This window comes from Chionomys nivalis, chromosome 5 (genome assembly GCF_950005125.1).
Source record: "Chionomys nivalis chromosome 5, mChiNiv1.1, whole genome shotgun sequence".
Taxonomy (NCBI): Eukaryota; Metazoa; Chordata; class Mammalia; order Rodentia; family Cricetidae; genus Chionomys; species Chionomys nivalis.
Window position 1 is genome coordinate 29,490,757 of NC_080090.1, and position 14,163 is coordinate 29,504,919.

Consider the following 14,163-nt stretch of genomic DNA (forward strand, 5'->3'; position numbering starts at 1 on the left):
ATCTCCCAACCCCTAAATGATGTCCCTAAACCCAGGGGCAAACTTTACTGGGAGAGGGGACGTCGTCCTCTAGAATTACTTCCAGCTGTCATGGGGGTGACGTTCTTTTTGGGGATCCTGTGAAAGTAAAATGATGGTTAAATTTCAAGATCAATGTCTTTTAAAATTGCAAATAGTCTCTGAGTATTTTGTGGAGGTCTGGCCAGAATGTTGTACAAGATGTGCACCATTTCGTCTAACCAAGTTGGGATCATCTTGTGCAGCTGGTACCCAAAACAGGTCTTGTAGTAGCGCTATTCTAATTGTTCTTGAACCAGCTGTTCTAAAGCCTGTAACTTTTCCTCAGCTAAAGGCCATTGCTTTGTCCATATTGGTTTCTCAGTCAACCATTTTAGAGGCAAGGCTGTTGGTATCTCTGAAGAGACATCGATTGCTTGTTCTTGTACAGCCCGAATGACCGGTTTTCTCCGTTTGTAATATCTTTTAATATTATTCTCAGAAATATAGGTTCTAGAAGTAGCAGGAATGTTAATTTGGGTATTCCATTGTTGTAATAGGTCACAACCCCATAAATTCATTGCAATATTGGCTACATATGGCCTTAATTTTCCTATTTGTCCCTCTGGTCCTATACATTCAACCCATCTCGTGCTCTGCCTTACTTGAGATAGGGTTCCAATTCCCAGGAGCTGAACATTTACATTCTGAAGAAGCCAATATGGATGCCAAGATTCTGGGGTAATGATACTTACATCAGCACCTGTGTCCAGCAGGCCAGTAATAAAAATGCCATTTACACACACTCTCAGTTTAGGTCTTTGATCATTTATAGAAGTTTGCCAAAACACACGTAACTTATCTTTCTGATCATTATTGCTTGTAACAGTAGGCATGGGGCTTCCTAATTGTCCTGACGAGGCATGTTCTCTGCAGAAACTGGAAATGACTGAACCATGTTTGCCATGGGGGCCTGTGAGGCCCCCCCTCACGTTTCCTGTCTGTATTAGGTTGCCTTGTCTATCTCTTGTAGACCTGCATTCATTCGTCCAATGTCTGCCTTTTCCACATCTTCTACATAAACCTGAAGGCTGAGTCCTCCTATTTCTGTTATTTCTAGAAGATGCATTATTATTATTTCTGAAAATCCATTGTCTACAATTCCTTTTCATATGACCCATTTTGCCACAATTAAAACATTTGGTATTCTGGTGTCTCCTTTTACCATTGGAAATTGCTTCTTCTACCCATGCTTCAGTGCCATAATCAAATGTATCAACATTCAGTGTATGCAAGACCCATTCTTCCAAGGGCGCTGATCTGAGCTTTAAAGGCCCCAAAATCCTTTTGCATTCCACATTTGCATTTTCATAAGCCAAAGACTCAATCATTATACATCTTGCTTCTGGGTCAGATATCCCTATTTGTACAGCCTTAGTCTTTGTAAAAAGTCACTAAAGGGTTCTCTCTGACCCTGTTTAACTCTGACAAATGATTCCATTCTCTGTTCTGGGTCTTGTACCCTGTCCCAAGCCCTTAAGGCTGCTGTAGTACACATAGAGAGTGTGTTTTCATCCAAATTAGCTTGTTCCTGAGGGTCGGAAAAGAGCCCTTCACCTAGAATTTTATCTAGGGAAATGTCAATTCCCTTCACTTTTTCCTGCTGTTCTAAAAGTCTAGCCTCTTGCCTAAATAAGCATTTCCATTTCAATTGCGATCCACTCTCAAGTACCGCAGAGCTCAGCTGGAGCCAGTCCGAGGGGGTTGCTCTGCTTGTCGTGGCCCAAGATTTTAGCATCTCTTTAACAAAAGAGATGCATCCCAAAAGTCATGACAGCCTGTTTAATTTCTTTGAGATCATTCATACGGACAGGCTCCCATGTATCTTCCTTGATGACCCTAGGGTTTCTGGAACCAATCACCTTCTCTGTTGTTATTACTGAAAAGGCAGGTAGAGCTGTAGGTAGAGCTTTGTGGGAATTGTCCCGGAGAGATTTACCCACAGATGTAGTTAAAATTTGCCTTTCTACCCTTTGCTCTTCTTCATCAGAATTTAGAAATTCCTCAATCTTTTCAATTCTATTCACCATTGCCTTCTGCAATGTCTGAATCTCCTGTCCAGAATTATGTTCCAAAGCCTTCATTGAGGATTCTAAAGTATGAAGTTTGTCCATTAGAGATAACATCTCATCTTTGGACATAATTTTTATGGCATAAACCGTGCCTTCTTGTATTGACAATCTTTCCGCCAATCTGTCATAAGCTTTAGACAAAATCCGATTGTCACATTCAGTAGTTTTGATTCTCTCAATTAATGTTTCAGTTCCTACAGAAAGGGACTGAAGCTTACGATCCAAATCAGCTGTTCCCTCTTCCATAGTAATGAATTTCTCCTTAACATCAGCCTGTACCTTTTTTAAATTTTGCTCGGTTGATCGAGTCATGTTAAACAAAGATCTGTTCTCTTCCTGGAGGACTTTAAACTGATTCTTGAGAAGATTGTTGTCAGTCTCAATTGTTTTTAAGCGTTCAATCTCTGCCTTAAGAATCCTGGATTCGTCTTGTAAAGACTTTATCATATTTCTGTTATCAAACCATTTAGTGCCAATGAAAACTATGAATCCCAGAAGGATCCATAGATGTGGGGTGATAGACACCTCTTGTAATATCTCCCACATGGTACAATTAAAAAAACTGTTAAATTCTTGAATGGTAATGTGTTCAGACATTTTATTTATAAAAGAAAATTTTTTTACCTGCAATGACCGGTTCCTGCCAGTGGTGGTCTCTGTGGTTTTGGAGCCTGTCCTGGAACTAGCTCTTGTAGACCAGGCTGGTCTCGAACTCACAGAGATCCGCCTGCCTCTGCCTCCCAAGTGCTGGGATTAAAGGCATGCGCCACCACAACCAGGGAGCAGGCGGGGCAGAATGGGCCTGTGTGGCTGAGTGTATCTGGGACTTGGCACTGGGGCCCGAGTCACGAACTAAAAAACGGCACCGGGTGTGTGCTGTGTTAGCTAGCGGGCTACGCACTTGAGTGGGGGGCAAAATAGCCCAACGTTGGACATCAAAATGTAATGGCGTAAACAAATGCAGACAGATTGTAAAAATATATACAGCTTTAATGGGGAAATAGACTTACAGAACCACCGTTCCTGAGGAGACCAGGAAAGCAGAAGCAAGCGCTGCGAGCATGCTCGCCAGATTTATAGGTAAACATTAGCCCGAGGCGACCATGCCCCCTAAGGGGCGGGACTTATCCCTACAATGTCTTTGAGGTTGAGATGCCTTTCTTGTATATAGAAGGATGGATCCTGTTTTTGTATCCAATCTGTTAGCTTGTGCCTTTTTATAGGTGAGTTGAGTCCATTTACATTAAGGGATATTAATGACCAGTGATTGCTATCTCCTGTTAATTTAGTTTTCATTGTTGGTGATGTTAATTTGTGCATTTTTTTCTTTGGGATTTGCTGTAATGAGATCATCAATTGTTTGTGTTTTTGTTGGTGTAGCCATCTTCCTTGGGTTGGAGTTTTCCTTCTAGTATTTTGTGTAGGGCTGGGTTTGTGGCTAGGTATTGGTGAAATCTAGATTTGTCATGGAATATCTTGTTTTGTCTTTCTATGGTGATCGATGGTTTTGCTGGGTATAGTAATCTGGGCTGGCATCCGTGGTCTCTTAATGTCTGCATAATGCTTGACCATGACCTTCTGGCTTTCATAGTCTCCAATGAGAAGTCAGGTGTAATTCTGATAGGTCTACCTTTATATGTTACTTGACCTTTTTCCTTTGCAGCTCTTAATAGTCTTTCTTTACTCTGTATGTTTAGTGTTTTGATTATTATGTGGCAAGAGGACTTTTTTTTTTTTTTTTTTTGGATACAGTCTATTTGGTGTTCTGTAAGCTTCCTGTATCTTCATAGGCAAATCTTTCTTTAGGTGGGGAGTTTTCATCTATGATTTTTGTTAAATTTTCTGTGCCTGAGTTGAACTTCTCCTTCTTCTTTATCCATTATTCTAAGATTTGGCCTTTTTATGGTGTCCCATATTTCATGGATATTTTGGGTTAAGCTGTTGTTAGATTTAATGTTTTCTTTAACTGATGAGTCTATTTCCTCTATTGTATCTTCAGCACTTGAGATTCTCTCTTCCATCTTTTGTATTCTGCTGTTCCTGCTTGCGTTTGTGGTTCCTGATTTCTGTTTCTATAATTCCTTCGGCTTGTGTTTTCTTTATTGTTTCTATCTCAGTTTTCAAGTCCTGAATAGTTTCTTTTATAGGTTTGAATTCTTTTTCTTGGTTTTAAGTGATTTGCTGATATCTTCCAATTTTTTGTTTTTTCTCCATTTCTTTAAGGGAATTTCTCATTTCCTCTTTAAGAATTTCAAACATTCTCTTGAGGTTATTTTTTAGATCATTTTCTTTTGGTTCATCCACATTTGGTTGTTCAGGTCTTGCTTTTGTAGGGTCTTTAGGTTTACTGGTATTGTGTTGCTCTTTGTGGTATAGCATGTGGTCTTACTTTTTCTACTCGTCTTTTCCTCTAATAGGTGTGGTTGGGGCTGTCTGAGATTCTTTTGAATAATTTTCTAGGTGCCAGTGAATCCAAAGCTCAGATGGTTGTTCCTTGTGGTATAGCCAGTGTCACAGTTCTAGTTACCCCGTTGGTTACTCCTGTTCCTAGAGATAGCTCAGGGCTCCTGTGGTTTGGACTGCTCCCTTGGAGTTTGCTGTCTCAGGCTGGCTTTGATCTGTTTCTGTAAATCCTGGTGTGGATCTCCTCCTGCAGAAGTCCCTGGCTTGGAGTTGGACCTATTCTGGTGGAGATGGCAGACTCTGGATCTGGTCGCAGGCTCAGTCCTGATCTGCCAGTGTTCCGGGACTGGATTGGCTCCCAGGACTGGATTTGCTCTTGGCTTCTACTCTTGGTGGAGCTTGTTTCCTTAAGCCCTCTCTGTCCTAGGTGTCCTAGGTTCAGTTCCACTCCTGTGGAATTTGTTGCCCAAGGTGGCAAACTCTTTACCACTGTTATATCATTGTTGCTATCTTTAAAAAGAGTAAGACACAAAAGCAAACTGAAATTTAAAGGTTTTTATATGTTGTATTCATGTTTGGGTATTTGGGTTTTGGACTTGTTTCTGAGACCAGGTTTCTCTATGTAGCCCTGGATTTCCTATGTAGACTAAGCTGGTGTTGGACTCACAGGGATCCTCTGCCTCTCCCTCTCAAATGTTGGGATTGAAGGTGAGTGTCACCATGCATGGGTGCACATCAGGATGTGCATGTGTAAGGTGTTCACTAGGAACCATCTACTTTGTTTTTTAGAGACAGAGTCTTTGATTGGCCTGGCACTCACTAAGTAGATTACAGTGACTGGTGAGTGGCATACAAGGACCCACCTTCGCCATCTTCCCAGTGCTGGGATTAAAGGCATATGCCACTGTACTCGGTTTTTTAAATGTGTCTTCACACTTGTAAAGCAGACACTTTATCAAGTGAGCTATCTTCCCAGCCTCTAAGGTTATTTTTTATTAAAGGCAAAACAAAATAAAATAATCAAACAATACCTAGATAATGACACTAAAGACGTTTTTTGTTGGTCTTGTTTCCACCCAGGCAGTGGTGCTAGGTGGTGCTATGTTGTCCAGGATACTCCTGAGATCAAGCGATTCTCCTGGCTCAGCATCCCAAGTAGCTGGAACTATTGGCATGTGTCATTATGCTTGGTTAAATTACTTACCAGATTATTTCACAATCTAAAATTTTGGGGTGTTAAATCTATTGCTCTCTTAGGACTAAGATAATAATCTTTTAATTTTATTCTGTTCATAGTAAATATACAGAAAAGGTTTTTATTTTAGTTTTGTTTGAAAAAAAACTGAAAATAAATGTTTTATAATATACAAGCTTTATTATGTATGCTTTCCCAAGTATTCCAAATTAGGGCTGGGGATGCAGATCAGTTGGCACACAGCTTGCTAAGAATGCATGAAACCTTGGGTTCAAACCTCAGTACTGCATAAACCAGGCACGGTGGAACAGCCTGTGATCCCCAAACTGAGGAGGTAGAGGCAGGAAGATCATAAGCTCAAGGTCATCCTTTGCTACACAGAGAATGTGAAGCCAGCCTGGGACACAAGAAAGCCTGTTTCCAAAACAAAAATTGACCAGAAGAGAAGAGACAAAACACAAATAATCTAAGTGTTTAAAATCCAAGGCTTTAATTCAGCTTTTGGTAATGACCATAAATGCCTCCACAAAACCTCTTTTCCACTGTAAATAGAAGGCACTAGGCATTACATAACAACCTAAACGCACTGATTCCTTCTTATGCTGGTGGAGATAATACATTAAATGGCACAGTTTAAATACTAAACTCTTTAAAAAAGACAACTCTGAAAATCACATAAAAAATTGTTACCATTCAGTTTCTGATGCAACCTTAAGCTATTCTAATAGGTACATGATTTGAAATTAAGAGACAGAATAGGTGAGTATGATTTGGTTTTCACGTGTGTTAAGTTTCTATTACATGTGGTAACGTAAAGACAGCATTACCATGCTAATTGACATCTCATGTTATTCTTTAGGTGTGCAAAATAAATCCCAAATGATATATCTTATAGAAGTATTTTTCAAAAGATCCTTGATATAACACTAATGACTTCCATATTTATGTCACAAACTGTATATAAACTGTGAAATTATTAAAATACATTGTTTTGAAAAATAATAAGATGATCATTTCTACCTAAATAAAGTTTCCCAGAATATGAAGTACTTTAGCATATAAAAGTAGTTGCCCTTTTTCTGAAAGGCCAGTATTGTTTCACAAAATAACCCATACAATCCACACAAATGATTCTCTCCAAGCGCCATGTTCTTTCTATGACAGTGGTATGCTTCAAGAGACTGTATCCATGACTAAAGGGTACACAGTCACAAGCAAGGGAATCGTTCTTAGATTAGGAATGCCCTTTAACATCAATAGAGAACTAGAAATGGCTTCTGAAGTCCTTCTTTGACGAACACATACACCTAATTTTGGCTGTCTGGACGATACTTAAGACCAGCTATTTACATATGTGCTACTTCCTATGTGCCCATTTGAACAGTGGCTTCTGCACACACAAACCAAACAACCTTAATACACCAAATAATACTAGTCTACTTTTGGCAAGGCAGTATAAACAAAACAAAAAAACAAAACTATAATATTGATTTAGACAAAAGTTCCCACATCAAACAACAGAAGGAAAAGTATTCTGGAAATCATTAATTTAGGGGAAAATAGTATCGCCCAACAAATAATGTTGGAAATTAAACTTAAAATTCTCAAATAATTATTACATGAATGACTTATGAATACTTTTAACATAAAAATAATTATTTAAAAAGAACAGCTTACTATGACATTCATAGTGAGAATGTCTTCAAGACATTCAAGCTAATTAATTCATACTGGCGCAGTTAGTCAAAGAGAAGATCAACCCTTCCATAACTAGAACCACACATGCCTCCTTCTTCTGGAGAAAGTCATGAGATGTAATTTTGAAAATGGTAAGGAAAACAGTGAAATGAAAACCTACATGATGATTTAAAACACCCATCAATAAAAATAAAGGGCAACAAAAAACTTTTCTGAGAAATCGTTACTTGACATAATGCTTTCTAAAGTTATGTATCATAATTAAAAAAGAAAAAGCTTTACAATCAGCAGCTGGACCTTGTGAAACATACAGGACAATGGAAGGCACGGCACAAGCCTCGGTTATATCTAAGTGTAGTTGGAAAACTCAGTTTTTCCTTCTTTAGAAGACAGCCAGTGTGAACATTATTTTTATATCCCCTGAGTTTCAACATGATTGGGCAAAGCAGCACCAATTAAAAAAATACCTGAAATGCCGGCACTGCAGTCTGGAGTCACTCTCGCCAACGGCCCCACAGGTCTCTCTTAAGAGCACTTCTGAACATGAGAAAAATATGGAAATGTCTCTCGGTATTTCAGTATTGTGGAACCACCACAGAGCGCACTAAAGATGTCCTTCTACAACTCAGTCTTTCCACCTGTATCCAGCACCTGCTGCTGTTTCCCATGTCACTGCCACTCAGCCTGCTCCTTTGTGCAGTGGGAGAAACGTCAGTTTGCTTCATGGTGCACAGTCCTTTCGGGCTGGAGCCTTGCATCATGTCATGCCAGTCTTGAGCAGTATGCCTTGCAGGTCCTCTGGCAATGCTAAGATAATTGCATCTATGTGTGTCCGCAACTTCGCCACAGTGTCAGGCTTCACAGGTAAGTTCTCTCGGTCAGCCTGCAACTACGGGAACAACAGTCTAAGGGAATCTGTATTCATGCACTGGGCTTACTTTATAAAAACTTTTTATAGCCTGATGTCTTGAAACTTTAGGTCTTACTCTAGAATTTACAGAAAATAAAACTGTAGAGAACATTCTACTAAGTAGGGAAGGGGGTTTCAAGGGACCTCAATAAAAGGTTATTCTATAAATTCACCAATGATGCCTGGGACTATTATGTGGTGTAAAATCTAGTGAGATCATGGTTTTGTAGCATTCAAAAGAGTTCATTATGAGTATCTTTGGGGCGGGGGCTGGAGAGTTAGCTCAGCAGTTAAAGCTGCTCTGCTCTTGTAGAAGACCTGGGATCAGTAATCCAGCATGCTTAGCTTCAGTGTTCCAGTTCACATGCATATTCACTGTTCTTCTGGCCTCTGCAGACACTGTATGCATGCAGTGTACTACTAAGTACACGCCAAACACTCATATACATAAAAGAAATTTAAAAAATATTTAAATATCTTTAGAATAATTTGGAATCACTATGATCCGTCTGAATGATCAAATATTTCTAGTGGTATCTGCCATCAATTGTCCAATCTCCAATCTTCTCTAAAATGTTACTTCTGTGGTACATAATAGTCAGCATAGATGAGAAAAACATTTTCACACAATTATATTATAACTTCATCTCTTTCGTTACATACCAACTTATTTTTCAGCTTCAACACAAGGTCTACTGTTTCTACTTCTGTATGTTTCTGGATCCAGAGGAGGAGGTCCTAGACAGTAAGAAAATCTCAGATTGGTACATACTCAAAAAATACTTGAGCCTCTCCTCTCTATTTCAAGCCGGGAGGCTAGTGGAAAGAAAGGACAGGACAGGAAGGAAGACAGGTCATACAACTCCAACACAGCAGAACAGGGCAAGAGGAATTTCATCTAAAAAGTATTAAGTAGATAATTTTTTACAATAGCCCAAACAATTGTAAACAAAATGTAAGAAAACTCCTTTCTGAGGTGGCTTTTTATTAAGAGGGGAAAAGAAAACAGCAGCTCAATGCAATACTAATCTTTGTTTATTACAAGAGTAATTTATGAGGAATTATTAACTGACAAATCAAAAATAACTAAACATGAACGCGTTACTCGACATAAATTTTGTATCCTCAAATAAGATTTTCAGAGGGCTTACTTGTGGCTGCTTTCATCATGGATTTTTCTAAAAGCCACAGTCACTAGGAGTTTATTAGAAAAGATAACACCGGGACCAGCCCACCTCAATACTGAAAGTGAAAAACAAAAGAAAGTAAGATGACATCATCTCAAGAAGTTGACTTTGAAGTAGGCTGGTGGTGGTTACAAGTATAAGACGCAGCCCAACTACATGAACAGAACTGTCAACCTAACTGGAGATGGTGACTAAGTCACACTGGCAGCAGCTGGAGAGAGACTGCAGAGACGGGAGTCCTGATCCCAGGTGTACTCTGCTTTATAGAATTTGCCAATTTCTGTGGTATAATATTCCCACTGCAGGTGACTTCATGCTACTAACTGAGGTCTGAACAAGAACTGGGAAGAGATGTGCACAATTAGTTCATGAAGACCAAAAAGCATACTATAGCACCCCATGGCTTCACAACTTGGGGTCGTGAAAACTGACACAAGCTCACCGAATCCTAAACCATGGTTGTAGCATAATGCAGATCACAACATCTCTACCTCAACGAATTTTTGTGACAATTAAGAGAGCCCCTGACTCATAGGATAAGATATGAGCACCTTAGCTCTGAATACTATTTATAATAAAGTGGGGCTCAGTGGATAAAGGCATTACCTCCAAACCAGAAACCCTAGTTTAGACCTGGGACCTTCATGGCAGAAGGAGAGAACTGATTCCTGAAAGCTGTCCTCTGACCTCCACACTCACATTATAACATGCACACATTCATGCACACACACGCATGCACGCACGCACACGCAAACACACACACAGAAAGCAAGTAAATGTAATAAAATGGATTCTAGGTATTATTTTCAACCTTTAAAATTTTTTTTGTACTCTTAATATGCACATCGTGCTAACATACTGTTTCTGACCTCTTCACAAAGAGCTTCCAGATGAAGTGCCTCCAGTTTTTGGGTCATTTCTTTCCGCCGCGTTTTGAACCAGCCATCAAAATTTGGAGACTTTAGAAACTGCCTACAATTTTTTTTTTTTAAAAAGCAAAGTTTGGTTAATATTTATTTCTTCTTTCAATACCCCTCTTAAATGCTAAACAAAACAACAAACAAACAAAAAAACCCAAGCCGGGCGGTGGTGGCACACTCCTTTAATCCCAGCACTCGGGAGGCAGAGGCAGGTGGATCTCTGTGAGTTCGAGGCCATCCTGATCTACAAGAGCTAGTTCCAGGACGGGAACCAAAAAAGCTACAGAGAAACCCTGTCTCAAAAAATTAAAAAAAAAAAAAAAAAAAAGAAACCAGGGTCTCAAGTAATCCAGGCTGGCCTCAAACTTGCTGTGAAGCTGAGGAAGACATTTAACTCCAGGTCTTCATAACTCCACCTTCCAAGTGTTTGGATTATGATGTGCCACCATGCCAGCCTTTCATTCCTTCCCCACAGTTCAGAAATACATGCCACATGAAAAGTCTAGGTTTTACAACTAGTTATTTTTTTTGTTTTTTTTTTGTTTTTTTTTTTAAATAAAGATTCATAGATAGGTGGAAAATAACAAAAGAAATTAACCGGTAAAGTCCAATCCAATCGCCCTTTATTCCAGATGTGAGCTGAGGACCCGTTTTCTCAAGTGTTTTCATAAATTCTTCTGGAAGGAACTGTCTTAACTGGGGTGGACTCTAGAATACAAGATATACTATATTTAGAGATAAGGAACTGCTCTAGTCAAAGAAGGTCATTATAGCCAGACAACTCAAACAGGAAACTGCTTGGCTATCACATACCTTCCACGGAGAAATACTTTTCTGCAAAGGCATCAAGCTGGCCACGTACCTTTCCTAAAGCCAAAATAAACAAATAAAAGCAAATAAATGTTCGGAGTTCTTATACAGTTTTATTTAAAGGATCTTATATTTTAATAAAATAGTTTTTAAGTTATACTGACACACACTTTTTTTTTCACCGATTTCTGGCTTATAATTTCCTACTATAGGTAGTTCATAAAATCTAGAATTTCTCTTCCCCACAGTAGATTCCAAAATCTTTTGTCTTCCCTGACCTTGTGGACCATGAGTTCTCTACTCATCTTGCCTAAAAGTGGTTGTTAAGACCTCCATTTCAGAAAGGGTCTGATTCACACCTGCAAGGAAGGAACCTGACAGGCTGTGCTTACTTTCACCATCCAGCCTGACAGCATCCAACCAAAGCATGCACTCTCTGTACCAATAACATCTGGAAACAGATATGCATTCTTCAATCATGCTTATGCAATGAAATCTGGGTAGTGATCCAAAGGACATGGGTTGGAGAGTTTCAAGACAGCAGAATACATGACATTTATAGAGGGTGACACATTCAGAGACATCATGCAAGCCCTATGTCTCTCCCCCCATACCCTATTCTATCTACTTATCTGTACTCTGTAATGCTCTATATAATAAGCCAACTAACATCAAATGTTTCTCTAAATCATTAAATTAGTAGAACCCCAAAAAGGGGATCATGGGATTTAGAGTGGATCAGTAGTAAGTACAGACTGGAACTTATGACTGGCATCAATATGGAGTAGAGCAAACTCAAGAATGCAGCCCTCAGCATTTGGGATCTGAAGCTGCCAGGTATAGAGTCAAAATTGAATTAGGGGATACCTTGGTGGTATCTACTGCAGAACTGATTGCTCCCTTGGTGGTGAGGTACAAAACTGCAAACCTCGTAGAGTCACAGAAGTGATATAGGTCTGGTAAGTATATAGAAAGAAAAAGTGAGCCCCAGTGTTTTTTAAAAAAATATTTTTAAGTTATTACATTCATGTATTTACTGTGTGTGCCTTGGCACATATGTGCATGCAGATATGCATACGCACACATGCATGACATGTATGAGGAAGTAAGCTCTCTTCCCTTCTACCATGTGGATCTCAGGGGTCCAGCAAGTATCTTAACTCAGTGAATCACCTTGGCAACCCAAATCTGAGTTTTCTATCATATTCCTTCAACGGTCTCACCATTTCCTACAAAAGACTGCTCCAGGTGAACTGAGTCAGGTTTCAACAAAATCTAACTAAGACTTGGATACTCAAAACAGATTACTTTTTCTTTGTTACTTTCTGAAATTGGTGGCCTGCTGTATTGCCCAAGCTGATCTTGAATTCATAGGCTCCCAAGTAGCTGGTATCTACTGTGTCCACTTCGTACTCTCATTTGTCTAAAATAATTTACATATGGGCTTGTGTGCCACAGCACGCATGTGGGAGTCAGAGGACAACTTTGTGGGGTTGGTTTTCTCCTTTCACTTTTACACAGGTCTCAGAGATTGAACAAGTTGCCAGGCTTGTGCAGCCCTTGTTTGGTTTGCTGAAACAGGGTCTTACTATGTACTCCTAGCTACCCTTGAAATCATTATCTTCCTGCCTCCATACCAATTGTTGGGGTTACAGGATTATGCTATTCTACCTGGCTCTAAGCTCATATATATTTTTAAGTTTTTTAAAATTTGTGTGTGTACATGCACATGCGGTGTGCACGCATACTCATGGACACCAGAAGCTGGTGTTGAATGCCCGAAAGTTAGAATTACAGGTCGTTTTCAGCCTCTGGAAATGGGTGCTGGAACAAAAACCTGGTACTTTCGACAAGAGCAGCAAGTGCTCCTAACTGCAGAGCCATCTTTCCAGCCCCTTATAATTTTAATGACAATCATTAATTGTGTTGACTATGTCAGAAAATGTACTTAACACTTTACATGCTTCATCTCATGCAATCCTTGAAACCATGCTATGTGAAAGTAACTACTGGGAAACTGAAGCTTCAAAAGTTAAACAGCCTGGCCAGACTCATTAAACTTGAATTGGATATACTTAATATTTTTTCATTTTTCTTTTCTTTCTTCCATTGTTGCTATTGAAATTTTGTGATTAAAATTATTTTATCCCCCCCTTTCCCTTTCATCCTTCCCAACCTTCCATCAGCCCACACCCCATCCCTTCAAGTTCATGGTCTCTTTAATTTTTAAGTGTGTGTCTATTTAAATAAACACACACACACACATGCGCACACAATGGTGGTTTGAGTAAGTATGGCCTCCAGAGGTGCATGTGTTTGAATGAATGGCCCATAATGAGTGACATTATTAGGGGGTGGCATTGTTGAGTAGTGTGGCCTTGTTGGAGGAAATGTGTCATGTGAGGGTGAGCTTTGAAGTCTCATATATGTTCAAGTTTTGCTAGCCTGCTGACTATGGATCAAGATGTAGAACTCTCAGCACCTCCTCAAACACTGTGTCTGCCTGCATGTTGCCATTTCCTGCCATGATGATAATAGACTAAAACCTCTGAAACAAAGCCAGCCCCAATTAAATGTTTTCCTTTATAAGAGTTGCCATGGTCGTGTCTCTTCACAGTAATAAAACTGTATCATATACACACATCCTCTCTCTGCTCTGCTTCTATAATGTTATTTGTATCTGTTTTCAGAGCTGACTACTTGGTACTGGATAACCAGTTGGTGTACTCTATTGGTGTGACTATTTCTCCCACTTTCACTATTTCTTGGTTGCCTGTAGTTTTTGTCTAGGGTAGCAGCTTTATGAACTTCCCCTCCTATGTGAGCAAGATATTGGTGCCATCATTGTTCTGGCCATGGTTAGGCAGCCATGCTTGTGAGACTTTGCGAGTGTAGCTTTCTGATATTTCTA

The 14,163-nt window shown here is 39.5% G+C and overlaps 1 protein-coding gene across 1 annotated transcript in view; it reads right to left on the reverse strand.

Annotated features, from left to right (window-relative positions):
- Positions 1-6,194: 6,194 nt before the first annotated feature.
- The window catches only part of Dennd6a (DENN domain containing 6A), a 58,119-nt gene continuing 50,150 nt past the window's right edge, over positions 6,195-14,163 (reverse strand). Inside the window, exons 16-20 of the mRNA XM_057769450.1 lie at positions 11,256-11,309; positions 11,041-11,150; positions 10,392-10,494; positions 8,999-9,073; positions 6,195-8,314 (exon numbers count right to left, since the gene is read on the reverse strand). Of these exons, the coding sequence (XP_057625433.1) occupies positions 8,183-8,314; positions 8,999-9,073; positions 10,392-10,494; positions 11,041-11,150; positions 11,256-11,309 (474 nt within the window). The 3' untranslated portion in view covers positions 6,195-8,182. The remainder of the gene's footprint in view (positions 8,315-8,998; positions 9,074-10,391; positions 10,495-11,040; positions 11,151-11,255; positions 11,310-14,163) is intronic.